This window comes from Amblyomma americanum, chromosome 3 (genome assembly GCF_052857255.1).
Source record: "Amblyomma americanum isolate KBUSLIRL-KWMA chromosome 3, ASM5285725v1, whole genome shotgun sequence".
NCBI lineage: Eukaryota > Metazoa > Arthropoda > Arachnida > Ixodida > Ixodidae > Amblyomma > Amblyomma americanum.
Window position 1 is genome coordinate 143984096 of NC_135499.1, and position 27784 is coordinate 144011879.

At 44.6% G+C, this 27784-nt stretch overlaps 1 protein-coding gene across 1 annotated transcript in view; it reads left to right on the top strand.

The window, feature by feature from the left end:
- LOC144125059 (serine/threonine-protein kinase ULK3-like) overlaps positions 1–26020 on the top strand; it is a 29525-nt gene extending 3505 nt beyond the window's left edge. The window contains exons 6-15 of the mRNA XM_077658117.1: positions 1074–1156; positions 5283–5438; positions 6564–6669; positions 8872–8912; positions 10790–10892; positions 12846–12913; positions 14561–14636; positions 14761–14798; positions 22402–22492; positions 23824–26020. Of these exons, the coding sequence (XP_077514243.1) occupies positions 1074–1156; positions 5283–5438; positions 6564–6669; positions 8872–8912; positions 10790–10892; positions 12846–12913; positions 14561–14636; positions 14761–14798; positions 22402–22492; positions 23824–23846 (785 nt within the window). The 3' untranslated portion in view covers positions 23847–26020. The remainder of the gene's footprint in view (positions 1–1073; positions 1157–5282; positions 5439–6563; positions 6670–8871; positions 8913–10789; positions 10893–12845; positions 12914–14560; positions 14637–14760; positions 14799–22401; positions 22493–23823) is intronic.
- The last annotated feature ends 1764 nt before the right edge of the window (positions 26021–27784 follow it).

The following is a 27784-nucleotide window of genomic DNA, read 5'->3' on the forward strand; positions in this document are numbered from 1 at the left end:
AAACTTTGCCACTGCAGCTTGGTGTGCTCTGCCGCATTTCACTTAGCTCAGTGTTGATCTTTCACAGCCACAATTAGCCACAAGTCATGTTAATTCTTTGAAGAGCAGTCTCCTCACAATCTCTGCTTCCCCTCATTGTTGCTTTCTGGTAACATGTTCCTCTGAAATCAAAGGTCTATGCTAAAGAAGTATAACGTCAACACAAAGTAAGTGTTTGTGGACGAGAAACAGTGTAGTTTTTTGCCAAGTAACAAACTCTATTGTACCCTGCTTAGTGTAAAAAGGGCATAAACTTGAACTTAGCACATGCGCAAGAAGTCATGGTTTGTCGCTATGGGCATTGAAGTTTTGATGCAAAAAAAAATTCAATCAAGGCTTGGGCCTGCTCTTCTTTGTCCTGAGTGCTGGTGTAAGTGGAAAATTAAGAAACATTCTGACATTTCAGAATCGACAGCTGCTTTGCTTCCTGCTTTAGGCTTATTTTTTAATTCCTGGTTGTAAACTCCTGCTAAAATATGCCATAATAGCCGTGTAAATATATTTTGTGTATTACTAATTCTACTGCGACTGACGGAAGCTGATAAGTTAACTCCACCCTTGGCTACTTCAGCTCTCTGTGTCATCGACCTTTTCTGACGATGCCAAGAAATAATGGAGTCAGTGTTTTGATGCCAACTGCAAATAGAGTTGTCCTGTGTGGCTACCTGGAAAGGCGGGTATTTTATGTGGGGTTCAATATCCCATATCCAAAGCTGCGTGCGGGCTGTGAGAGAGAGTATGGTGGACAGCTTTTGATTAATTTCGACCCCCCGTGGACCTCTAATGTGCACTGACATTGCACAGTACACGAGCATTTTTGTATTTCACCTCCATTGTGATATGGCCAGGATTCAGTCCCCCTTCTTGGGCTCAGGAGCCGAATACCGTAATCACTGCGGCAGGCACCAGAAAAGGTAGTGAAGAAGTGTGCAATTAAATTAGTCGTGTAAATTGATATTTTGAGCTCAACCTTGTTGTGCCATTTTTTATTGAGCAACAGCTAGAGTCTTCACTACGTGCATTCGAATTTGCAGAATGCCTGTTTGGAAGTGCCCCATACGCATCACCAACATTTGAGGAAGTAGCGGCCAAAATTCGCACTGACAAACCCATCCAGGCAAGTTCTGTCCATTTGACATCTGTAGCCTGCTGCTAAGATTAGGTGCTCTAAAGTACAGCAGTTGACAGCTAGCTGTAAATGGCATTCAGAGGCAGTGGTCGGGATTGTGGCTACTCAGTGCAGTCTGTCGCACCATGGTGGAATTAAGATATTTGATCTGTCCGGATGTGTTGTGGCAGGGCTTTCTGTGCTACTTGATTCACAGCTCGAACAATTACTAGAGCTTTCGTCAGCACTGGTGACACGGTTTTGGCTAAGTTTGGCATTGCCTAGCTGGGTCAGCATGGAAATTCAAGCAAAAAATATTTCTCCTTCAGTTGCCGGTGTTGTAAACTTATTGCAGCTGACCAGGGCAAGTAGCCTGTGCTTGGACCAGTACTGCCAACCCTTACTGCCAAAAAACATAGCTGTTGGTTTCAGCAGAGCAGTTGGCAATTTCATTTGGCGTCTAATTTTTGCACTGAATGCACTGACTGTTGCAGCTTTCAACTGGGCCTACCATATTTTCCAATGTATAACTCGCATCATGTTTTTTTGTGAATTTTTATTGGTGCAATTTATATACGGCTAAAAACAACACGCCACTGCACGCCATCTTTGGTGTGCCCAGTGGCTACTTTGAAAAGAAAATCAGTATGCAAAGGAGGAAAATATTCAGTTATTTTTAAAATCTAACCTTATGGGTAGAAGCACGATCTAGCCACAACCGGACTGGTGTTCGTTTCCTGCCGCCACCGCTTCTGGTCCAGCTGGTCCAGCCATATTTTCTATTGTTTCAATCCAGCGTCACATCCATTTTGCTTCGCATGAGTTTCGCATGGGTCATGCATTGTTCTTGCTCTACATGACACTGCCTACAAGGCAGAGCAGCTACAATGCAAAATTTAAGTAGTGTGTCGTTGAGTATGCACTGGAGAATGGGAATCGGGTAGCAGGGAGACAGTTCGGTGTGAACGATAAAATTATCTGGGAATGGCGGTATCCACAAGAGCGCTTCATTCGACGAAACCAACAAAAAAAGTCACGTCGTTGAAAGAAGGCACACTGGCCAGAGCTCGAGAATTGTTTGCGTGTGGCAGGTGCCACAAGCGTGTATTTTCGTCACGCTTTGTGATGAAAGGATTGGCAGCACATTTTTCTAGCACTTACAGAATGAATAGGGGCATTTTGTACACCGGTGCGACTTATTTGGGAATTCTTTCTCAAGAACAGCCATTTGCAGGGGGCCCTACTTATACACAGTTGCGACTTATACACTCGAAAATATGGTAATTAACTTTTAAATTGTGTTTGCTTAACTAGCAGGAGCACTCGCCACCATGGAAGCACAGAGAATGCTCAATGCTTAATTCCGTATGCTTAGTGACCAATCCACAGGCATAAGGAATGCTTGTGAGGCGCACACATATGCCTAATGTCAGCCTTTGTACACCTAAAGAAACGTGCCAAAACTTGAAGGAAGAAAAAGCAATAACTGGCCTCCCATGCAGTTTTGTTCATGGATGCTTTAATTTGTAAATAAACACAAAATTTTGCAGTGAGTGGTTTGTGAAAAGTTCCCCTTGCTGTCACTGTTTTCTATGTTATGTTATATGTGTAAAGTACTGCTGTTTTGACTGGAGAGTCTCAAGAATAATAAACCCTCCTTGGAGATCAAAAGTCGCTAAGTATACTGGACGGAGCAGCAAGAATAGAACAATTTGCATGCTGTCATAACAGGACATGATGGTGGCCAAAGAGACGGTATTTGTGAGTTAACTCACATTCCATGAACCATTCATTTTGTAATTCTGCTCGACTGCTGTGTGAGGATTTGTTGAAATTTCTATGTGGGGACCACAGGTAGGGCATAACTTTCAAATTTTATTTCTTGTTCCTATTTGAAAGCCAATGTAAACTGTGAAATGAGTTCTGGTTATGTAGCTTCCTATATGAATACACCAATTAACCCTCTGCCCTCAGTCCCCAGCGGCTGTGGAGCAAATGACCATGGTGGTGGTCAGACCTGTGGTGCAGTGGAGGGTGCTAAAAATCGCTGACTCCAGACAAGCCATCGTTATAAACTGAACCTGGCAACATTTGACTCTAGAACCTTAGCCAATCAGGCTAGTCTAGCAGAGCTAATCGAGCAGCTAGCAGGTATTAACTGGGATGTCATAGGCCTTAGTAAGGTTAGGAGGACAGATGAGGCATACACTATGCTAAAGGGCGATGGATTAGCAGAGAGATGGGAACACTTGGTGTGGGATTCCTCATCAATAAGGATATAGCTGGAAACACAGAGGAGTTCTGTACTATTAGAGGGTTTTAGTATAGCGTTAGCATGCTAGCAGACATAAGGAAAATTTTGTTAGGGTAGTGTGTCTCAAGCAACTTACACCACAGAGAGTTTTAGTATAGCTTTCCAAAACCATAAACACTATCTCTTTCACACGGAAATGAAGAGTCCTTTTAAAATGGTCATCACACCCACCAGTTACGGATGAGGAAGTAAAGAAAGCCATAGGAGCAATGCAAAAGGAAAGTAGCTGGTGAGGTTCAGGTGACAGCAGATCTGTTGAAGGACGGTGGGGAGATTGTAGTAGAAAAACCAGCCACTCTGTATACGCAATGCTTTATGACCTCGAGTCTTATGACCAGAATGACCAGAATCTTGGAAGAACGCTAACATCATTAATTCGTAAGAAAGGGGCCATCAGGCACTTGAAAAATTACAGACCGATCAGCTTATTGTGCATTGTCTACAGGGTATTTACTATGGTAATCGCTAATAGAATAAGGACAAACTTAGACTTCAATAACTGTGTGACCAAGCGGGATTTCCTAAAGGCACTCAACTATAGACCATATTCACGCTCTCAATCAGATGATAGAAAAATGGAGAAATGCGCAGAATGTAACCAACCCCTATATATAGCCTTCATAGATTATGAAAAAGCATGTGACTCTGTCGAAATTTCAGCAGTCATGCACTCATTACATAATCAGGCTGTAGAAAAGCCGTGTAAAAATACTGGAAGATGTCTACCAGCTGCACAGCCAGCATAGTCCTCCATAAAGACAGCAAAAAAATTCCAATGAGGAAGGGTATCAGGCAGTGAGACATCGATCTCTGCATTGCTATTTACAGCCTGCTTACAGGAGGTTTCAGGGACCTGGATTGAGAGTAGTTGGGGATAAGAGTTAATAGAGAGTAATTTAGTAATCTTTGATTTGTTGATAAAATTGCCTTGGTAAGTCACTCAGGGGATGAATTGCAAAATATTGGCCTAAATAATAATATGCAGAAAACTAAAGTAATGTTTAAGAGTCTCGAAAGGGAACTGCAGTTTATGATTGATAGCGAGGTGTTGGAAGTGGTAAGGGAATACGCCTACTTAGGGCAGGTAGTGGCCGCAAATTCGGATCACGAGAATGAAATGACTAAAAAAATAAGAACAGAGTGGAGCGCACTTGGCAGGTACTCTCAGATCATGAGCGCCAGTTTACCAGTATCCCCCAAGTGAAGAATATGTGTCGTCTGTGTCTTACTGGTACTCTCATAAAGGGGAGAAATGTAGAAGCTAATGAAAAGGGTTCAACTTACATAGAGGACAGTGCAGCTCACTGTGGAAAGAAAAGTGATAGGTGTAACGTTAAGAGGAACGAAGAGAGCACAGTGAGTTAGGGAACAAATGCAGGTTAGTGACAGCCTAGTCAAGATCAAGAAGAGATGGGCTTGGGCGGGGCATGGGCAGGGCATGTAATTCGAATACAAGATAACCGATGATCATTGAGGTCAACAAGCCGTATTCCAAGACACGGCAAGCTTAGCAGGTTAGGAGGGTGGATTAGGTTAAGAAGTTTGCATGGGTAAAGTGTCTGTGGCTGGCACAAGACAGGGTTAATTGGAGAGATATGGAAGAGACCTTTGTCCTGCAGTGGGTGTAGTCAGGCTGATGATGATGGTGATTGTGGTTAGGTTAGTTTTTTTAGCGTGGCAGTTGTCAAAAGGAAACTTAATCCACTCTCCGATCTTCCGAAGTGTTGCTTTTTCTAGTGACAGCCATATGTGTATGGTCGATACTGGGCACTTATTTTAAATGGGTTGTTATTTACATTTTTTGTTTTGCACTATTTACAGCTGCCACAAGGTGCAACTGTGTCCGACTGTTGTGCAGACCTGTTGCTGAAACTGCTGCAACGAAATCCTGAAAAGCGAATAGGTTTTGAAGAATTTTTCGCCCACCCATTTGTAGATCTGGAGCATGTGCCAAGTGCAGAGACACTCAAGAAAGGGGTAAGTAAGCATATCGGAGCATCAAACAGTAAAACCTGCTAACCTGGCAATCGCACTAAACTGACACTAATGAAAACGAACCAGAATCAATCCAAGCAAATAAGTATTCGTAACAATACGAGTGTGCTTGTTGTCCTACATGTTATGCTTGCTAGATGTACTGATTTTCTGTGCAGCAATTGTGTAAAATTGTGTCTAAGCTGCTTTTTTTTGCATTCCCTTTCTTTTCTTTTGCACGTTTTGTGCATCACCGTCTATCCTTGTTGTTCACTTTTCATTGAAATGGCAGCCCTTTAGGAGAATAAGCATTCTGTGTTGAGCTGCCATCTTGGCCTCCTCATTCCTTCCACGGCAGTCGTGGGTGCCACTGAAGTGTGAGAAATTCCACCCTTGTTGTAACTGCAGTCGTTGTTTTACTCCTACTCTAGTTACCAGAGCTGCATTGTGCCATTCTTCAACTGTCTAATGTGCCATGTGCCAATACAGCTGTCTACATCACTTCTTCGACCCATAGTGGGGTAAAAGTCTGGCTTTTTGTTTTCTCCTCATTCGTGAATTATTTTTCCTGCCATCTAACATAAGGAAACCAGCCAATAAAATACGCTCAGTGATGCAACTAACGGTATCCTAGCATGACAGCAGCCATGGAAGATGATAAAGGATCCAAAGGAACCCATGAATCTGGTTAATTGTAGAGTGGCAGGGAACATTTAGTTTAGTAGGCTTTGTGTGTGCTCTGTGCTCAAAGTCCCCAGTGAACAGTTTTGCAGCTGAACTTGGGCAAGCAAACATAAATTCAGGTGAAGAAGTGAAGTTAAGAAAACATAAGTCTTGAATGAATTGCTGCACTTATGCTTCCAGCATACACGGTTGCATACGTGGGCTACCGCTCACACACACTGAAAGTCATTTGTGTTCTATGCTTTTTTTGGGCTTGGTCAAGAGCATCAGTGAGCAGGTGCTCCATGATTGTGAGGTATTCAGAACAGTGCACACCTCAATGTTGGCAATGCTTACGATATCATGAAGCTTTGGCAGCATAGTGCATACTAATTTGTGCAAGCTCACTTCTGTATGAGGCTCTGGCTCATGCTTCTTTGTGCATGATCTCGATCTTGCACGCAGGTGGCATTGATAAAGCAGGCAGTGGCCAAAGATAGCCAGGGCTGCCAGCGAGAAGCGCTAAATCTCTACTGCCAAGGGTTGCAGTACCTTCTTCCTGTGTTGCAAAGTGAGATGCTTTTATTCACATCATGTATACCCCTGTTATTCTGTTGGCTAATTTTTAACTCTCTCACAAGGCCGACAGCCACTCCTGTTAATATCTGTGGCTGGTAGGTAGCTCTGGTGCTCCTACGCTGAGCCAGAGCATCTGCATGTACCTTCAACTCCAAACAATGTTTCAGCAGCTAAGTGCAGTAATTAAGTTTGGAGCCAGCAAGCTGAATACTCAAGCCAAAGTTACAGTAATCATGTGACAAAAACTAATTTGTGTTGGAGCCATCTAATTTGTAGTAATTTGTAGCTATACTTGATGTAGCACGATAATAACTGCATGTATGTGCCCATGACTTTTACTATGACGATTTATTAAGAATAGCATATGCACTGCCTACGTATGTTAAACGTAAGCATTTTGCGGGACATTACGCTGTTTGTCACATACGTATTTTTAGTTCAGTGCATGCAAATGGAGATGCAACAATAACTTCAGTCTAGTAGCGTCATCTAGTTTTCAGAACGAGAATCGTTTTTGTCAACAAACCTACACTCCTCATTAGACCTAGGAGTGGCAGGATCATCACTCGAAATAAAAAATATAGCAAATTTGTGGCTTATACATGTTCTTATAAGTGAGATGAGAGAAAGTGAAAATCTGATGTCTCATTTATGACCAGAGAATGCAAGTAACGACAAATTCACTCTGTAGAGAGGGGTCCCTCTTCAAAGCTCGTCACCATGTTGGAAACACAATTTAGCTTATGCAAGAGCCACACACACTGAACTCGAGAAATAGTGCACATAATTCGAACTTGCGTTAAGACTTCGTTTCGAATAATGTTTGACACATACACACTATGAACCATGCTGTCCATTTGAGTATCTCTGTGTACGCTATAGTATACTGAAACTGCCTAATGTCACCTCTAAGCTTTCTGAAAGCACTGTTTTTGATGCAAAGTAGTTCATGAATCGGGACTTCAGTGGGCACCAACATTGGATGGCAGGTGAACAATGCCTACTGTCTAGTTTCCCTTAAAATGGGGCTCCACCCAGAGGTGACTAGCTGGCTTTTTTTGAGTTTTGCTAGCACTACAGCTACTGCATAATGTGTCACTGCAGTCATTACGCCCAAAATGCTCTGACATACTGAAAAAAGGCAGTACATGCAGACAAATGCTAAGATCTACATGCCTTTAAGAAGCTACAGATCCTGAAAAAAAAAAAAAAACGTGCTTTAGAATTAAAAAATACGCAAGAAAAAGGATCAGGATAACTAGTTTAGGTTTATCGCTTCATGAGGTTGTCAGGAGAAGAGGCCAAAATTAGATTACTTAGCTGATTACGTTGCGGGGATATCATTGGGATCAACCACTTGGTATGAGAAGTTAGCATGCTAGATGTCACCAAGTGATGTATTTGTTGCTTTCGTCTGTCAGTAACTGTAACCATAATCAACCTATTTAGTTTAACCTGTCAAGTGTTCCTCTTTGAGCTTTATTTGAATCCTGCAGGAGCTGACCTCATTTCTCATTGGCTGTAATGGTAAAACTGGCCATTGCAAGTAAGGCTGATCTTGATGCGTCATGATTGAGGAGGGTGGATGTAGCTCTGCATGGCGGAGCATGTCATAAGCCACAAAGACACAACTTGCTTCATTTACCATAAGTCTCATTGCTTTGCTTTTAATAAGTCTCACTGGTTTGCTTGTAAATTTGCTACTAGGAAGGCCATTCTACGCACAGTTTCCCATGCTGTACAAATATTCATAAAGCAAGAGACCTACAAAGCTCTTCCATTTCTTACCACCTCAACCCCATGACGCTAGACTTCTTTTGAAGAAGTCATGAAAGATGGCATTGTGTGCATTTGGAAACCTCAAATGCAGTATGATTAAAATTTTAATCTCATTTCCTATGTGAAGCTGTAGAAATCTCTGTAGATGTTTCTGCTCAATTGCTTCTACAGTTTGTCATAGAATATAAGGCATGCCTAATCTTGCATCATGTGATGACTTTTAATGCATTATTTTCATTGGCAGTTTGTTGGACTCACTGTACTAATGCACTGCAAGACATGGGATGCCACGAGGGTGCACAATTGAGATTGCACTATTTCCCAAGAATTTGTGCAATTGTAATTACCAGTAGTTAGCATGCAAAGTATTTATCATTCACGCTTATCTTAGTGTCTATTCATCTGTCTCTTTCAGATGAAACTGACCTGGAGAAGTGGAAATCATTGCAGGCAAAGGTGCGCTTGTTTATCTTGTTTGTGAGGTAGCTAAGTTGCCTTGCTTGGTGTGGTTTAAAAGTGAGTGTCAGAATTTTAGTCAAGGTCCTGCCACTTAGTGTGCTTATCTCATGTGAGTGGACCAGCAATCTTAAACAGATCGTCCAGTAGAATTAAAATAGCAGACAAATTACTTTATTTGAAGGATGGTTTCTTTTTTTCTTGTTTGCTTGTAATAACTGAAGTATTGGGAAGTGGAAATGTTTTTTTGTTGCCCCGAAGTAGCAAATTTCTGCCTTTCTTCAGGAGTCTGTGCAGAGGCCAGCATGGGACACCTTGGAGCTGTACAAAGTCACGAGACTTTATGTTCACATTAGCACCTTTTCTTTTGCATTTACATATTAATTGTGGCTAATTTGACTTTCTAGATTTGGGAACCCCAGATGGTCTGAACAAATCCAGAGCCTTCTACTATGCCATCTCTTATAGCGCACGTGCAGCTGTGGGATGTTTAATCCTACATGCCATGCCAACCATACCGTAGCATTCCTTCATTGCATTTTATACCAGCTGTGGTATATAAAAGTATTTAGTACAGCATTGAGCCCATTGCAAAATACTTGGTCAGTCATTGTAATCAGTGGTGTCAGGGTGAAGTTAAAATCATCATAGGTATGGGGTGTGGGTTTAATGTCCCAAAGCGACGCATGGGCTATGAGGGGTGCACTAGTGGAGGGCTCCGGATAAATTTAGACCACCTGCATGGAGTTCTGAAATCACACAGCGCATAGGCGTTTTAGCATTTCTCCCTCTGTCGAAATGTAACTGCCACAGCCAGGTTCGGTATTGTGAACTTGGGATCAGCATTCAAATACCAAAGCCACTGAGCCATCGCAGTCGGTGTACCAACAGATTTAGCTCTGGTATCCTTAGTTGATCGTTAGTTAGTGTCTGGAACAAATGCTGGTTGATTCAAAAGACATATGAGAATGTGACAGTGTCACATACCTCATGCCCATTTTGTTCTTTGTGCAGGCCTTTATCTCACTGCTTTTATGTCCTTCCTTTAATGTCACATGTTTGTGCCAGCACAAGATGCACTTGCAATATTAGGTTTTCTCCTGTCTAGAATCTGGGTGCTTTCTTCAGACCATTTAACAATATGTTACCAAACTGGAATTTTTACATTGATACTTTTAAATGGGGTCCACAGTGCACCAAAACCATTGAGGACAAGTGCCAGCTTTGGGTGTCGCTATCACTTCTGTCAGGTTGATTCCTTTTGTTGTGGGTGCAAGCTCTCCCAATAAACAGTTTGCTTTTGTGTTCTCATCTGCCTGCTTGTCGTGTCATATGGCACAATGACAGTGCACTTGAAAACTAGTATTGTCACCTTGAATGGTATGCACATTTTCTGTATGCACTACTCAAATAATGAAGCTGAATCCTTGAAGGGCCAAAAACTTGAGGTATGCCAAGAAAAGGCACTATCTCGCTCTTGGTGGACAGCTCGACTACACCATGAGGAAAGTGGTGAAGGAGGGAGTGGAAGAAGGCAGGGAGAAAGAATGCTTACTGCATTTTTGCAGTTGGGTTGAGGATACATCTGAGTATAGAGTGCATCCTGTTTACCTTGCATAAGATGAAGGCCTGGCTGTGTCGCTGCATTACAATATGGTCTGCTGAGAAATTCAGTGCCTTGTTTGTCATGGTAGGTACCTGTTTTAGGCCAGATTTTCTATCGTGCTTGTTAGGTTTGTGTGGCGTTAATTATGACCTGTCATAACAACTGACTTTTCCTAGGCTGTAGCTTGTATTTTTCGCTGTTCCTTCTTTTAGTATGCACATGTATTTACTGCTGTGATGCTGATTTTTTTTTTTTTTTTCATTTCTTGCAGGTCAGCGAGTACCTACAGCGTGCCGAGACACTGAAGTCAGCTTTGAAGTCCAGAGAGGCCATAGTCATAGATGATGACAGCCATGGCGGTGGCACTGAGTTCGGTGGGTTTTATGAATACTGAATTTTTTAATTTTAGCTCATTGATTTTAAAGCAAATACGATTACATGATTAGTTTGACTCTCATGCATTCAGGGAACTCCTTTTCTTCCTTTTGTATCATATAAAAGTGTCAGAGCCACGTTTATTGTAGTTCTCGAAACAGCTTTTTATTTAATATTTATTTGCAAGTGATGCCCAGACACAAATGCAGAGAGATAATAATGTGGAACGTGATGAGGACCCAGAGCGAAAATAGACATAGGAATGGAAGCATTTGCTTTTGGTGAAATCACTCGGTCAGTGGTCGTTGTGAAAACAAACTGTTTTCTGACTGAGAAAAACCAGTGTTTTGCAAAAGCTGCAAACCCTTGCATGGCCCTTTCCTGCAGTTTGGACAAGACAATGTCGATGCTGCCTTGCATGTGGTGTTTATTTTACAGAAGTTGTGCAAGTTTCCTTAGATACATTTTAGCTTAAGGGAAGGAATTAAGCTAAGTGTGTTGTAGTGTGTTTATCCTGTGGGATGTCCCTAAATTTATTATTTTCAAGTCTAGTCCAAGCAATTGGTTCCAACTAAATGGAAACAATGGAAACATTCATAGTATGCGCATGCTATCTGTCAAGCAGTAAGAAATTGTTAACTTTCCTCAGCTGCAACATCATTCTTGGAGCCCATAGTTATCCGTGATTTCGCAAAAAGTCGCAGATTCGAACATTTTTCAGAGCACTATCTGTTAGCAACCAAAATTTGTTCTTTATGTTATTGTTGTGGGTGTTAGTGTGAAAAACTGAACAATGTGAATTTTATTCTTTCCTTATCTGAATTCTTTCAAAGGCTTTGGTCTGGTAACAAACAAGTTTCTACTGATGCTTTGACATGCCTACTCCCCCCATCCACTTGAGCAAGCTAAGCACGTCAAGCAGAGCAACTCTGGCTACAACATGTCCCAACCCTTCTGTGGGGAGAGTTGTGAAAATGACTTCTTTGTTATTAGCTGTAGCAGAAACATTTTTAGTCTTGAGTAATCTCTAGCATGATTTCTTATGGCTTTTTCTTATTGTCGTATCAGGCCGTAGAGGAGCGAAAGTGAGTAGCAGGCAGATGCCAGTATCTTGTAGGGCTGTGTCCTACTTGCGTATGTGGTCATCACAGCAGGTCTAGGATTGTGCACCAGGCTTCGGACAGCTATCACTCTGCCATTGTGGGGGCTTGGTGTCAGGCAAGCCCCACTCTTCAACTGAAGAGGGCACCAAGCAGTACCTGACACTGAATTGCAACAGCCAGCTTTGAAAAGGCATATTTGTAGTGTGTGAGGCATGTTTCAAAACTTCACTTCTATATTTATTCTATACGTGTTATGACTCTGGCGAAATAAGGTTTAATCTTTATTCTGAATTTGTAGAATTTAAACTTTTACACCGCAGAAAATTAGGGGCCCTAATCATTCTTCGCTGCAGGCTTGCACTGCTAAGTGCTGATTCGAGACTTGCGATCTTCACTGGCTTAGTCTGGCCTTTCAGCCAGAAAAAGTCAGGTTGTTTGGTGAAAAATTACTTGATTGGCTTCAAAGTGAAGTTGCGTGCTGCTTGCTTTGTGGCGGTGTAGTGTGATGTTTCATTTGAGGTTGGCATATTTGTTGTTTATCTGAGCAATCACAGAATTTTCCTTTCACTGAAGCAGAAGTTTAGTAGTCACTACCGTAACTTTCATTTTAGATTAAAGCCACATGAAACACGAAAGTTACATGTGGCTTGGTGCAGTTTTGCACGCTGTGAAATCTACACTGTCGCTGTCTCCTCATACATGTATTGGCACATTCCTGACTATACAGAACTATGCTGGTCATGACATTAGCAAATGCCTTGTCACTCTGCTTCTCAGTGGTCACCCTTTTGTTATTCCCGCCTTATAGAAGTAACAAGTTTCTTCAATACTTTTATACTTTCATTTCAGAGGACATCTGTGATCGATATCCACCTCTCCAGAGTGCCCTTCTTTTAGTAAACACAGCAAAAAAACTGGTACGAAAAATTACACCATTTTTTGGTATCTTATGCACTTGACTAAGTATCGAACTTGTGTAAAGGCCACTCCCTCCAACTTGGCAGCACTAAATTTTAGAAAAAGAAACAAACAATTATTGAAAATCATGTACCTGTTCATTCTGTGTTTGGCTTGGATTTTAAATGTGCGGTGTGAAGTCACCCGTACACTATCAAATCAAATCACTTTATTCAAACATCCTGAGATGTTTACGGGCACGGACAAAAAGCCAAAGGTGGCTTGACGAGGTCTGTGCCCCCTTACAATGCATACAGTGGAAAACGCGGAATGTATGAAATACAGGCAGTGAATTAGCAGAAAACGCAGCTGCCCACAAGGCAGAAAGGCGTACAAAAGAAACGAAAAATGCAGATAAAAAAGGCAAACAAACTTGAGGTTTCTGGATCATGAAAAAATGTAGTGTACAGAAGTGGCTAAGAATAAAAAATGCACGGCAAGAAAGTGAAGTGAAAAAAAAATGAGAACAAAATACACATCGCTGTAACTGTGCTTATTTCACAAACAAAACGAAGAAACTCGCTATATTTCCGGGTACATTTCCTAGTATAGAGAAACATACTGCGTCGATCCCTGAACGATTTGTTGAAGACATATCAGTTATCTTCACCGGACAGTTCGTTCAGGATAGCTGGCAGACGATATTTCAACATTTGTTTCCTGTAATTTGTGCGGCATACATCAACTTTCCACTTTTCTGGATTTCGTGTACTATACACAGGATAGTTCGTAGCAAGTGCGGCTAGCGCTGCTAAATAATTGTCGTGTTTAATTACTTCTGACTTGTAATGATGGATTAGTCTATAAGAATATGAAGACTCTATACCAATTATGTTAAATTTCTTAAACAATTCGGCTGTGTGTGAATAACGAGGGACTTTTGCAATAATGCGGATAACCTGTTTCTGCAAACGCAACAATTTATTAATATTGTCAAGTGTTGCGGTTCCCCAGACATGCGCGCCGTAACCCATTGCCGAGGAAAACAGGGAATTGTATAATAATACGTTAACTGAGATGGGAAAAGATGAACAGTAGCGTCGCAAATAGCCAGTCGTACGCGAGAGCTTCGCGGAGAGGTAGGTAATGTGGTCGTCCAAAGGCACATTTTCTGAGAAAATTACCCCTAATGTTTTAAAGTGGGGAACCACTTCAATTGTAGTGGTGTTTATTGCAAGGGATGGAGGACAAATACCTTTTTGACGTGGAGGAAAGATGACTGCTTTTGTCTTTGCAACGTTGATCTTTAAATCATTCTCCGTTGCCCAAGTTATGTCCTAATGTCCTGTTTGCTCGATCGGCTAAATTGATGCTCAATTGTCCAGAAAAAAAAGAATAGATGCTTTAATCCCTTAACGCACTTGTTATTAAAGATTAAATAGCTTACGAGCACAGTTTGTGTAGCAGTTGTAGCTCATTCAGATGTTGTGACAAGACTGCTGTGTTGCTTGAGTGAAATAGCCTATTCAGGTTTCACATGTGTGTAGTATATTAGAGGAATGCTCGCCCTAAATGCAGTGCTGTAAAAAGCAGTTCTGAGTCCACCTGCGATTAGAGCTTGTCATCACACTACCTTTAGCCTCTGCTTTTCTATTACTTTCTTTTAGGCAGTGGCGAACAGGCTGAAGGATGCACTGAAGACTTACCAAGATGCTTTAGACATTGTCATTCCCTTCATGGCCCGTGAGTGCATTTCATTGATTATTAGTGCATTCGGCACTTGTTGCCCTCTTGCTTTCTCTGTGGTCCTGTGAACATTGCAAGCCGTCAACAGCGATTGAGCTGTGTGGTGTGTTTTTTCTTGCAGAATGTAGGCCTGATGAAAAAGAAGTGCTGCGAGCCGAGGTAAGAATGCACATTGAAGAAGTATTGCACTAACATGCTCTTATCCGTCCGTTTGAAAATCGGCGTTCTGTAAAGACAGTGTGAGGCAACAGTTATATAGTTCACATAACCCAGCATTCACATTTCTTCCTTGTTTTCGAAAGAAGCATAGACACCTATTTTTAAATTATTTGCATGTTTTCTTTTGTGTAATGATGTTAAATACATTAGGATGCATGGATCACCACATGGCAATCTGCTACCATTAAATAACTTATAATTGAATTTTTTCTCTCGGACTGTTTCGGTTTTGGTTTCAACAAGTGCACAATGTCCTTGTCGTCAATGGTGGGTTGAGGTCACGTGATGCATGAAAACAACAGAAATATAATCGCCAATATGTCGTTTGTTGTCATTGCGGCTCTTGAAGCAGTCTGGCTTAAGCGTGGTAGTGAATTAAAACAACATATCAGCAATTACATTGTATTTTTTTCCATGCCTTACATCACCTAAATCCACCTTTGACGTCACAGCTATCGTCCAGTTGTTGGAATCAAAACCAAAACAGCATAAGAGAAGAAATTCAATTATGATTTATTGAGCAGAAATAGGGAATATTGTCACGTAGTGGTGACGGCAGTCGAAGCAGCGATGAAGACGGACGAAAGGGTCTTCTAAAAGAACTGTTTATTGGGCTGACTTGCACCCAAAATGGACTGAATCACTCGGCGGCGGCGAAGCGACAAGCGTGCTCGGCGGTCGTCGAACAGAATGCCCGCCGCTGTTGGCCGTGCTCAATTTAAAGCTGATAGCGAACATTCGAGATAAAGGGCGCAAAGTTACTAGAACATTCCGGAACAACGTAGAATCAGCTTTGCCTGGCTGCAATCAATCGAGATAAATCTAGTCGCGTCTTGCGTCGCAAACAAAGCGATAAGGTGGTGTCGCGGCAGATTTGAAAAACGAACAAACACTGGAAATATTCGCGGCATTACTCCCCTCTCAAAGAAGCATCGACCCGATGCATTAAAACAAATAATGCGACTAGTAAGGGAAAAAAACGGATCTTGCGAAAATAGAGCATGGAAATGCAGCGGCCTTTAGCGCGCATAGTACGGCTTCAGACGGACTACATGGACAACTTCTGGTCGTACGCGGCGTCGCTGGGACGCAGTCATTGCGTCAGGGATGACTTCATAATCCAGTTCACCCAGCCGACGAAGAACCTCGTACGGGCCGAAATAGCGGCGCAAAAGCTTTTCACTCAATCCACGGCGGCGAATGGGTGTCCACACCCAGACTTGGTCTCCTGGCTTGTATTCCGCGTTGCGTCTTCATAGGTTGTAGCGTCTGGCGTCGGACCGCTGCTGATCTTTTATCCGTAATCGGGCAAGCCTTCGAGCTTCTTCTGCGCGTTGAAGGTAGGCGGCAACGTCGACGTTCTCTTCTGTAACGTTGGGCAGCATGGCATCTAGCGTGGTCGTGGCATCCCTGCCATGGACGAGCCTAAAAGGCGTCATCTGGGTGGTCTCCTGCACTGCGGTGTTGTAGGCGAAGACGACGTAAGGCAGGATGACATCCCAGGTTTTATGTTCGGCATCGACATACATAGCGAGCATATCGGCGATGGTTTTGTTCAGGCGCTCGGTCAGTCCGTTGGTCTGCGGATGGTATGCAGTTGTCCTCCGGTGGATGGTTTGGCTGTAGCGCAGGATGGCTTGCGTGAGTTCCGCCGTAAATGCTGTTCCTCTGTCCGTGATGAGCACATCGGGGGCGCCGTGTCGAAGAAGAATGCACTCCACGAAAAATTTGGCCACTTCTGCTGCTGTTCCGTTCGGTAGGGCTTTCGCCTCAGCATAGCGGGTCAGGTAGTCGGTCGCTATGATGATCCACTTATTTCCAGATGTTGACGTTGGAAAAGGGCCAAGCAAGTCCATGCCAATCTGCTGAAAGGGTCTTGAGGGAGGTTCAATGGGGTTCAGAAATCCTGCTGGTCGTGTGGGAGGAGTCTTTCGTCGCTGACAATCTCGGCATGTTTTCACATAGTGTGCGACATCGGCAGACAGTCGGGGCCAGTAATACTTGTCTTGAATGCGGCGGAGGGTGCGAGTAAACCCGAGATGTCCAGCTGTCGGCTCGTCGTGTGAAGCCTGTAGAACTTCTTCGCGGAGACAAGTAGGTACAACAAGGAGGTAGGCTGTTTTGTTCGCTGTAAAGTTCTTCTTCACAAGGACCTCATTCTGCACACAGAAAGAAGACAGTCCTCGCTTGAATGAAGCGGGGGGTGAAGAAACCTTGCCTTCCAGGTACTCGATGAGGCCTTTTAAGTTGGGGTCCGAGCGTTGCTGCTGAGCAAAAGAGCTTGCGCTGATGGGTCCCAGGAAGGCATCCTCATCGTCGTCCAGCGGCGGTGCATCTACAGGGGCTCGTGAGAGGCAATCGGCGTCAGTGTGCTTGCGTCCGGACTTGTAAACGACGGTGACGTCAAACTCCTGGAGACGCAGACTCCATCGAGCGAGTCGGCCAGAGGGATCCTTCAAATTGGCAAGCCAGCAGAGCGCGTGGTGGTCGCTGACCACCTTGAACGGCCGTCCGTAGAGGTAGGGGCGGAATTTCGACGTAGCCCAGATGATGGCAAGGCACTCCTTCTCAGTGGTCGAATAGTTAGCCTCGGCCTTGGAAAGGGAATGGCTAGCGTATGCGATGACCTTCTCCAGCCCGTCACTTTTTTGAACGAGAACGGTGCCTAGTCCCACGCTGCTTGCGTCGGTATGAACTTCAGTATCGGCGTTTTCATCAAAATGCGCAAGGATCGGTGGGGACTGTAAACGACGCTGAAGTTCCTTGAAGGCTTCTGCTTGCGGCGCTTCCCATTTAAACGCCACGTCTGCCTTCGTCAGTTGGGTCAGGGGCTCGGCGATGCGCGAAAAGTTTTTCACAAATCGTTGGTAATATGCGCATAGTCCGAGAAATCTGCGCACTGCTTTCTTATCGGCCGGCGGTTGAAACTGTTCAATAGCAGCTGTTTTCTGCGGGTCTGGGCGTACTTTTTCCTTGCTAACGATGTGGCCTAGAAACAGCAGCTCTTCGTAGGCAAAGTGGCATTTCTCTGCTTTCAAGGTTAGGCCAGACGACTTGATTGCGTCTAGTACTGTTCGAAGTCTTTTGAGGTGCTCTTCAAAGTTCGAGGCGAAGACAACGACGTCATCTAAATATACCAGACAAATTTTCCACTTCAGGCCTGCCAGCACTGTATCCATTACTCGCTGAAACGTCGCTGGTGCGGAACAGAGACCAAATGGCATCACCTTGAACTCAAACAGCCCATCCGGAGTTATGAATGCTGTCTTCTCGCGATCTCTTTCGTCGACCTCAATTTGCCAGTAGCCGCTCTTGAGGTCCATCGATGAGAAATATTTGGCGTTGCAGAGGCGGTCCAGTGTGTCGTCGATGCGGGGGAGGGGGTAGACGTCCTTCTTTGTTATGTTGTTCAAGCGGCGGTAATCCACGCAGAATCGAAGTGCGCCGTCTTTCTTTCTCACTAGAACAACCGGTGCCGCCCATGGGCTGTTTGAAGGCTGGATGACGTCGTCGCGAAGCATTTCTTCGACTTGGTCCCGGATGGCTTGTCGTTCTCGCGGAGACACACGGTAGGGGCTTTGACGGAGAGGTCGGACGTGTTGATCCGTTATAATGCGATGCTTGGCAATTGGCGTCTGTCGCACCTTCGGCGATGTCGAAAAGCACTCACTGTAGTTTTGAAGCAGATTGCGGATCTGGGCTTGTCTGTTCCGGTGCAGGGCTGGGTTGATGTCGAAAGTGGGCGAGTTCTCTTGGTCAGGCGGATCTTCTGCGGAGGGGTCGGAGAGGGCGAAGGAATCTCGTACGTCAGATATTTTGTCGTAGAAAGCAATCGTCGTTCCTCTGTTAATATGCCGGTATTCTTCGCTGAAGTTAGTCAACAGTACTTCGGCCTGGCCATTGCGGAAATGTGCGATGCCTCTTGCGATGCTGATTCCTCGGTCTAGTAGCAACTGCATGTTCCCCTCGATGATGGCTTCAGTGTTTATGGCTTTCGTGGTGCCTACGGTCACGATAACGCTTGAACGGGGTGGGACGCTCACTTCTTCCTCCAGGACACTTAGGGCAACGTGATTTTCCCGAGTTTTCATCGAAGCCATGGCTTCGTCTGTCGAAAGCGTGATCAGCTTGGATCGCAGGTCGATGATCGCCTGATGCTCATTAAGGAAATTCATACCCAAGATCACTTCGCGGGAGCATTGCTGTAGCACAACAAAGGTCGCAGGATAGGTATGTCCTTTGACAGTCACTCGCGCTGTGCATCGTCCTGATGGCGTAATGAGGTGGCCCCCAGCGGTGCGAATTTGTGGGCCGTCCCAAGCCGTTGTGACTTTTCTGAGCTGCGCAGCGAATGTTCCATTCATCACCGAGTAATCGGCTCCTGTGTCGACTAGAGCGGTAACTTTCCGGCCGTCGATAGTCACTTCTAGGTCGGAGGTCCTGGCTCTTGCATTGCATGTCGCTCTCGGCGTCGGGTCACGGCTTCGTCGCGTATGCGAGTCACGGGTTGGGCGTGTGGTCGAAGCTCCTTTGGGTGGCGGCGTCGATTTCAAGGTAGCTTGCGTCGTGGTCGAGGTTCTCATTGTGTGCGGCGTCGGTGCAGCGAGTGTCGGTTCTTCATGCGGCGTCGCGGGTGCAGCGTCTTCATGGGGCGTGGTCGGTGGAGGATCTTCGGCGTTTAGCTCGTGAGCAACCTCACCTCCAGAGGTTGCTGCCTTTAGTTTCCCCTACGGGGGCTGGGCGACCTTCCTCGTACCGCGGCTGCGTAGCTGCGGCGTGGCGACGCAAAGCGCGAGGTTGACGGCGATGGTGAGTGCGAAAAGCGGTTCGGCGTGTACTCTTCTCGACGCAGGTACTCGTCGATTTCGTGCGGACGTTGTCCGAAGCGTGGTCGTGGGGCGTTAACGGCAAATCCTCGAAGACCGATACGTCGGTACGGGCAGTGACGAAGAATATGGCCGGCCTCACCGCAATGGAAGCACAACGGCCGGTTGTCGGTCATAGGCTGGGCGGGCGGGGGCTGGGAGGCGGCGTTGTGGAACGATTGGCTCATCTCGGGGAGGACGTGGGGGTTGTCGCTGGGGCTGAGCAGTACTTACTGCAGCGGCGTAGGTCATGGCCTGGGGTTCTGTGGCCGTCGGGGTGCCAAGTGCCTGTTGCACTTCTTCCCGTACCACATCCATCAGAGTCGCTGCTTGTGGCTGTGGGGAAGATGGCTGTAATCGGCGTAGCTCCTCTCGGACGATTTCGCGGATAACTTCCCGCAAGCTGTCGCTGGTGGTGGCCGGCGTGTCCGAACGGATTGCACAGGCAGAGGAAGGGCGATTGTACTGCCGAGCTCGAACGTCGAGGGTATTCTCAATCGTGCAGGCTTCTTGCATAAACTCCTCGACTGTTTTTGGCGGCTGGCGGACGAGGCTTGCAAAGAGTTGTTCTTTTACGCCACGCATTAAAAACAACTTTCTTTTCCTCGGTCATCCCGGGATCAGCGCGGCGAAATAGGCGCTTCATCTCCTCGACGTAACTGCGGACGGGCTCATTCGGAAGCTGGATCCTGGACTCGAGGAGTCGTTCGGCTCTTTCTTTCCTCACGACACTGGTGAATACCTTCAATAGTTCTCTCTTGAATAGCTCCCATGTCGTAAGGGACGACTCGTAGTTTTCGTACCACGTGCGTGCGGAGCCATCCAATGAGAAAAAAACGTGTCCAATCTTTGCCGCATCATCCCACTTGTTGAATGACGCCACGCACTCAAATTGGTCCAACCATTCTTCAGGGTCTTCGCCTAGGGATCCATTGAAAGTTGGCGGCACCCGCGGCTGCTGCAGTATGATCGGTGTCGACATCTTTGGCGAGGTTGCAGTGCTGGTAGCAGCGTCTTTTCGCTGTCTGGTGCGGTCCGGCAGTTTCCCGAACTCAGGCTCCTCTCCCTGGAGACGTCAGCTGGCTCGCTGAGCTGCTGGTTCGTCCTCGGGTGTGAAGCGCTCAGGGCTCGGTTCACGACTTGAAGAGGGCATCCGGAACATGGAAGTTACCCAGCACCTCCACCAGATGTCACGTAGTGGTGACGGCAGTCGAAGCAGCGATGAAGACGGACGAAAGGGTCTTCTAAAAGAACTGTTTATTGGGCTGACTTGCACCCAAAATGGACTGAATCACTCGGCGGCGGCGAAGCGACAAGCGTGCTCGGCGCTCGTCGAACAGAATGCCCGCCGCTGTCGGCCGTGCTCAATTTAAAGCTGATAGCGAACATTCGAGATAAAGGGCGCAAAGTTACTAGAACATTCCGGAACAACGTAGAATCAGCTTTGCCTGGCTGCGATCAATCGAGATAAATCTAGTCGCGTCTTGCGTCGCAAACGAAGCGATAAGGTGGTGTCGCGGCAGATTTGAAAAACGAACAAACACTGGAAATATTTGCGGCAATATCACAGGCTGATCCATGTGTATTAATGTCTAATGCATGATTACAAAGAAGAAAACACACAAGTGAAAAATTGATGCTGCAAGTGCATACTTGAGATTTACTGCCTTTGTTTTGCACCCATTGTCAATAGTTTATGGAAGGTGACTGTGTCAAAGAAATTTAATTTCTTAGCATCCAAGGTATAATGCACGTGTTAATGGCGCACTGTTTAATTCGCAGAATCACAATTGTGCTGCATACATCTATTCCATGATGCATAGAAAAATGGAAAAACTGCAATGAAATTAAATTCTTTTGGTAATATTGCCCTCTATATACTTTTGATAGCAGGTATCCATCACTTCTGTGTACGTGTGGGTCTTGGAGTGTGAAAAACAATATAGAAATAAATTTTTTTGTTCTTTTTGGCCTTGATAGTGGTTCTGTTCATTCTTTATGGGCATTAGTCCTGCTTGAAAGGCAGCCATATATGCCGAACTCACAACTATTCGGTTGCTCCAGACATACTTTGGTTTTCTCGACCCCATTAGAAAGCTGCACTTTCATGGCAGTCAGGGCTTGATTCAGGAAATATGCATCTGGCCACAATTTACTGCTTTCTTAAACTTGCTAAAATACAGTTTCAGAGAGATTTGGTGATGAAGCCAAGCACCCCAGCTGCAGCATAGATTTTACATTATAAGGCATGGAAATACCTGTGGCTGGTGGGGTCTGCCACAGTGCTGTCATTCCGAGGATGTGCACGGTTTAGGGTGCCTATGGCCCTCGGAAGAATTCATACATTTCAGATTCATTGTCTTCAAATTTCGCATGCAGCAGACATAGCAGACATGCAGCAGACATTTTTTTCATCTTAGTTGCATTTTTGGATGATAAAATTTCAATACGTGAAATGATTGGTCTCACGGCACATTTGTGACATGTTGCTAGTACTGTAAAAAGCAGCTTTTGATTATGGCTGTCTTACCTGTTCGAACTTCAGTTTTCACTAATTAATGCCTCCTACTTGGGAAATCGAGGGACAGCAGCAGTGCATTATATAAATACTTTCCTTCATTGTTTGAAACTGCTGCTGCCATTTGTTTTGTAATTCTGAGAATTGTTGTTTCTGTCAGGTCAAGAAGTGGCTGGAAGCTGCAGAGCTAGTCAAATCCTACATGGCCATGCAAAGTATGGAAGTGGAGAGGGTGGTCCCTGTAAAATCAGGTGTGTTACAGAGCCCTTCTAATGGGTTAGCCACTGTGTAATAAGGTTCATGAATTAGTAATGATTTTCTTGTATTTATGTGATACTCCTTTTCCATTTGTTCAATTTTGTTTGGCATTGGTACTGCTAAAGAGGTAGTGAGAGTCACTTTCTAGTGGTCCTATATATTTAGAAACTGTTGATGATTTTCTGCCAGTAGATTGTCCATCTTATTTTCTTGTAAAAGGACCTTGGTGTCATGTCACCCAGTGCTTATTACTAACTTCACTTCTCATTTCATGTTTTAGAAACAAGGTTGCTCTATGTGTCCAAAGTGGTTGTTTGGTCAGTATGTTATTTTGGCCAATTTGCTACCTGCTCAGCTAATTTGTTACTATTTGTCCTGATTTAACAGTGTTAAAAACTCTCAGGGACGTCCCTATAATTTATCACCAGAAGAAGCTAATTGTTTAAAACTTTAAATGTGCAGTATCGGGTATCTTAACTAGGAGTAATCATTGATGAGTGGGTAGCAACTAGCACTGATTGTGCAAAAGGCACAAATAATTTTTTTCAGATGTTACAGGTTTGGTTACAGGTGTTTGCTTATTCATTATGCTTTGCCACAGTCAAGCATAAAAATCTTCTGTACTTAAATTTCATGGCATTTGTTCTATCTTGAAACTATACACCATTACACTATGTTGCCAAAAATGTGTTTCATTAACCCTTAAGTGCTTTGTACACAGCTGTGTACATTGCGAAATTGCGGCTTTTTCTCAGATTGTGCTCTAGCTAGCACATATTTCTTTGTTTCATGCGAATTTAGCATCCTTCATCTTACAAATGGGATGCTTTCTTATAACAACTAGCAATTGTAGCAAAAAAAAAAAAATTTCACAAGATAGAATGCTTAGTACCACACCTCTTTCACCTTTTTCTTGCAGCCAGATTTTGCCATCAGAACTTATGTCCGTATTTTTTTTATATACCTATTTCTGGCTTCATGTGTATCAACATAGTGGTTCCACTAGGGTATTGATTTCATAAATCTTGGCATTTTAACATTAGTTTCCACCTATTTCAACAGTCTGTAAGAAATTTTGTTTATTCCTGTAAAAATGTAATCAGTATTATTTTTCATTGAAAAACTAACAAATTGGCTTTCTTGAGGCATGGGTATGCCATTTAGGCTGCAAAATATTTGTTTTGAATCGAAATGATACGTTTCACCTGAAAGGTTAATTGTGCTCGTTGTAGGAATGCATTGACAATGAAGGCAGATTTTTTTCCTTTTGCTCAGTGGCCACACCAGGTTTGAAGACCTGCATAAGTGCTTTTTTCTTTTTCAGAACAATCCTGCACCATCCAGTAGAAATCAGCCTCACAGAGTGGTCGCCCACAGGGCTTGTACATCTGTAAAATTGCATGTGGTGTTCTATACCTGTGTGCAACAAGTGTTGACAGTGTCTGTCCCCAGTACCTGTTTAGGTGCACTGAATGTGTTCTAACTAGCAACTTATGGTACTCAGAGCTTTTCATGTTGTTCAGTCATGTGGAGATTTGTTAATTGTTATGTACAATTGCTAACTATTTACTTGTTAAGCAGACTAGTATGGTAGCACGTGTCCTGCCTTGCCTGTAGAACTTTAGCAGCTCTGCAGTTTTTGTTTCGTTATTTTAAGTTTGCACTACTATACGCGGTAACTTTCAGAGCAGCCAGTGATATTGTGCGTGTGCTACATCGTGAATGACAATGGATAAACTCTTCTCCAAAAGCAGTGTTGCTGCACTGTCAGAAATGGTGCTGAAGGTTGTAGGGGCAAATCTGGTCTTGATAGCTTGGTGGTCCTACTGGTGTGTATGCTGCAAGAAGTTGTCTTCAAGAGGCACTAAACACAACTTTCTTTTTTCTTGTGTGCTTCAATGTTTATTGTGAAGTTATTAATTCAATGCAGCAGCTAAATAAATTACTAAAATGGTTAATAAAAATGCAGCTACCTCTATTACCAGCACTGTAATCACAGGCTTTATTCATTAGTGTTTTGTGAGAACACTTTGTAGAGAATAGAATTGGTTGTTCATAACATGACTCCAGTAAAAGCTGTTAGTTAACCTGACATTTGCTTGCAAGGAAAAAAAAAATATAGTTCTGTGCATCTCGATCTTAATCGAATGGCAATGAGATCATGTCTTTGTGTTAAAGGAGTACATACACCAAATTTTTGGTCACATGTTTTCTTCCTCATAATGATGCATTAGACACTTATGGATCACCATGTGGTACTGTCCAACAGCTGCTAAATAATTTACAGTCAAATTTCTTCTCTCATGTTGTTCTAGTTTCAACGAAATGATTGCTCTAGCATCAAAGGTCAGTTTAGGTCACATGAGACATTAAAATTTTTCATTATAATTGCTGATACTTTGTTTATTGTCATTACAATTGGTGACGTAGACTGGCTTAAGCTTTGTAGTGAATTAAGATGATGTGTCGGTGATTATACGGCAGGTATTTTCATGCCTCACGTCACTTAACCTGAACATTGGCATTACAGCCATCACTTGGTTGTTGAAACTGAAACGGAAACAGCATGAAAGAAGAAATTCATCTGTAAATTATTTAATGGTAGTAAGCTAATACCGCACGGTGACCCATGTCTACCGTTGTGTAATGCATCGTTGCAGAAAAGAAAACACGAAACTGAAACTGGGTGTCTACACTCCTTTAAGCGCAGCTGCCAAAGTCAGATGGCATGCTACTTAAGATGCTGCAAATGTTCTTTGCATATGCAGTCTGCCATTTGAAACAAACCAACATATATTTCTCCACAAAGAATGAATGGCTGCTAGCTTTTTGTACATATGACTCAATCCAAGCAATGTGCTTCCCACGTGCACTTATGGGTGTGAATACAACGATGCTACTTCAAGAAAGTTTTTGTGAAAGCTGGTTTACAATTAAAGGGACACTGAGGGCAACTCCATCAAAATTTTTGCATAGTAAAAAAAAATTGAGTCTGGCTGTCTTTGTTTGCAGCAAAACATGCAATTATTGATGAGAAAATTGGAATAAGAAAATGACATATTTTTCTTGCCGCTTGATTCAAACTTGTGACTGCAGTGAGGAAGAGAACTCCTTATGGAGGTCAAAAGTAAATGGTGCTGTGGCCAAGCCTCAAAGATATGCATAAAAAGAAAAAAACAACATTGACTTCATCACATTTCACTTGCTTGCTGCTTGCGACCACAACCATATTTCATATCTTGGCTTTTCCTATACCATGTAAAAGCTCCGTTTTCGTTTATGGTAGCCCCTGTTTCATTAGAGTGCTGCACTCTATTGATATGTAGGCCAAAACACAATTCTCAGTGTCCCTTTCACTTGTACACATTGTTGCCCAATTAGAGTGTTGCACTCTATTGATATGCAGGCCAAAACACAATTCTTCTCAGTGTCCCTTTCACTTGTACACATTGTTGCCCAAGTCCACATTTTGTTGCTGCACTGTTGGTGCAGAAAAATAAAAATTGTGTGATCGAATGAAAGCGCGTCTGTTTATTCAACCACATCCCTCTAGAATCCTTAGGTAAAGGAGCGTGGTGACACTCAGCCGACTCGCGTGACAATCAGTTGACGTGTGTTCTCTCCCTCTCTCACCCTTTCCTTCTTTCTGAGTGCGCCAGCCGAAACAAAAGCGCACACGAGACAACAGCGATCCTTGAGTGCGCGCGTGCGACCCGTCAAGCACGACAGCGCGCGCTGGGCCGTAAACAGCGCGTACGCGCGGACGCCGGTCATGTGACCCCAGCGCGTCGACGTTGGTGGCCGGCGAAGGAGTCTCGGCACCGCTGCTGCAGCCAGGACGGTCGTCCGGTCGTCTCCTCGCCGCCCAGTGCAGCGTCAGTTGCATCAGGGGCGGGGAAATCGGTCGTGCAAGACCCGCGACGGGACGCACCGAGCGTGGAGATGTTTCCTCACGATGAGAGAAGCGCGGTCCGGCGGCAACACACGCAGCCCTCGGTGGAACCTCCGCCGCGCTCCACACACTGCTTATTACGGCCGTGGCGTAGCGCGCGATGCGTCGCGGCCGGACCATTCTGCCCGCCAGCTCCGCTCCTCCCGCAGTAAAGTACATATATGTGTGTGTGCGAAGCGCACGGTTATCTGCAGCTCGTCCGGCGCATTGTGTTCGGTGCGGACGGGCGATACGCGTGTTACGGGGCAGGTGTCTTCGTTTCCTGCCCCTTTACTCGCACTTTCTTTATATCCGTGTAGATAGGGGCTCTGGCCAGGATAGGGGCACTCGGCGGACACGGCTTATACTTGCTCGTGCGGCGACGGTTCGTTATGGAGGAGCGGTGCCGATGCGCAGCTTCGAGCTCGAGTCACCAGCTGCCGGGGCTTCGACCCGGACTCTCGCTTCGTGCGGTTCCTGTAACTTGTGCGGGCTCGGCCGTTTTTACCACTTTTCGTAGATCTTCGCAGATGTACTGCCCTCACCTGCGCGCATGCATCGGCAGTTTTTTTCCCATTCGTGCCGATGCCAAGAGAATAAAAGCGGAGGTTCACGGCTTGATGTTCGTATCGTTTGATGCTGCACTGCCCAACTCCCTTTGCAGGTCAGCTGAAAGTATTGACGCGCACAGCACGAATTGCGGCGCACTTGAACCCTTCCGGCCATTGTCGGAGAGCTGAAGAGGACGTGTTCGATGAAGTCGACATGAAAACGAAGACATATGTGCTGGCCAAATGTACAGTTAGCTAACTATACGGAGAGCTTACACAAGAATATGAATAGCTCTCGCGACAACATAAGCACCTCCTTGTACCCTCTCTTGCTATGTGTTCACCCTGCGCTGGACCTTCCATCGGCCCCCTGCAGGACATCAGGCTTTTTCACTAACTTAAAAATCTTCTAACATTCCCCTTCTATGTGTCTTCACCCCAGTCCAATGATCGGATATTTTTATCTTAGTGCGCTAGCACATAGTGGCCATTCCCCGCATTTAGCCGTTGTGTGTTTGAAGCCGGTTTTGTGGCTCGCTGCTCACTTGCTCACCGAGTGGTGTGCAAGGTCCCAGCCTGCCCACCGTGTCAGGGGGCAGCTCAATTTTTCGAGAGAAGCTACTCGCGAAGAGCAACCGGGATCGCAACCAGTCCCACTGGTCCCACCGATGGCAGCGCGTACTTGCCATATAATGGCAGTGGGGCATCGCTTGACCGCTGCACCACTGGGCCAAGAGGGGTAGGAGGGCTTCCAGGAATCTGCATGTAGAAAATTACCATTTCCGCATATATGAACATTAACC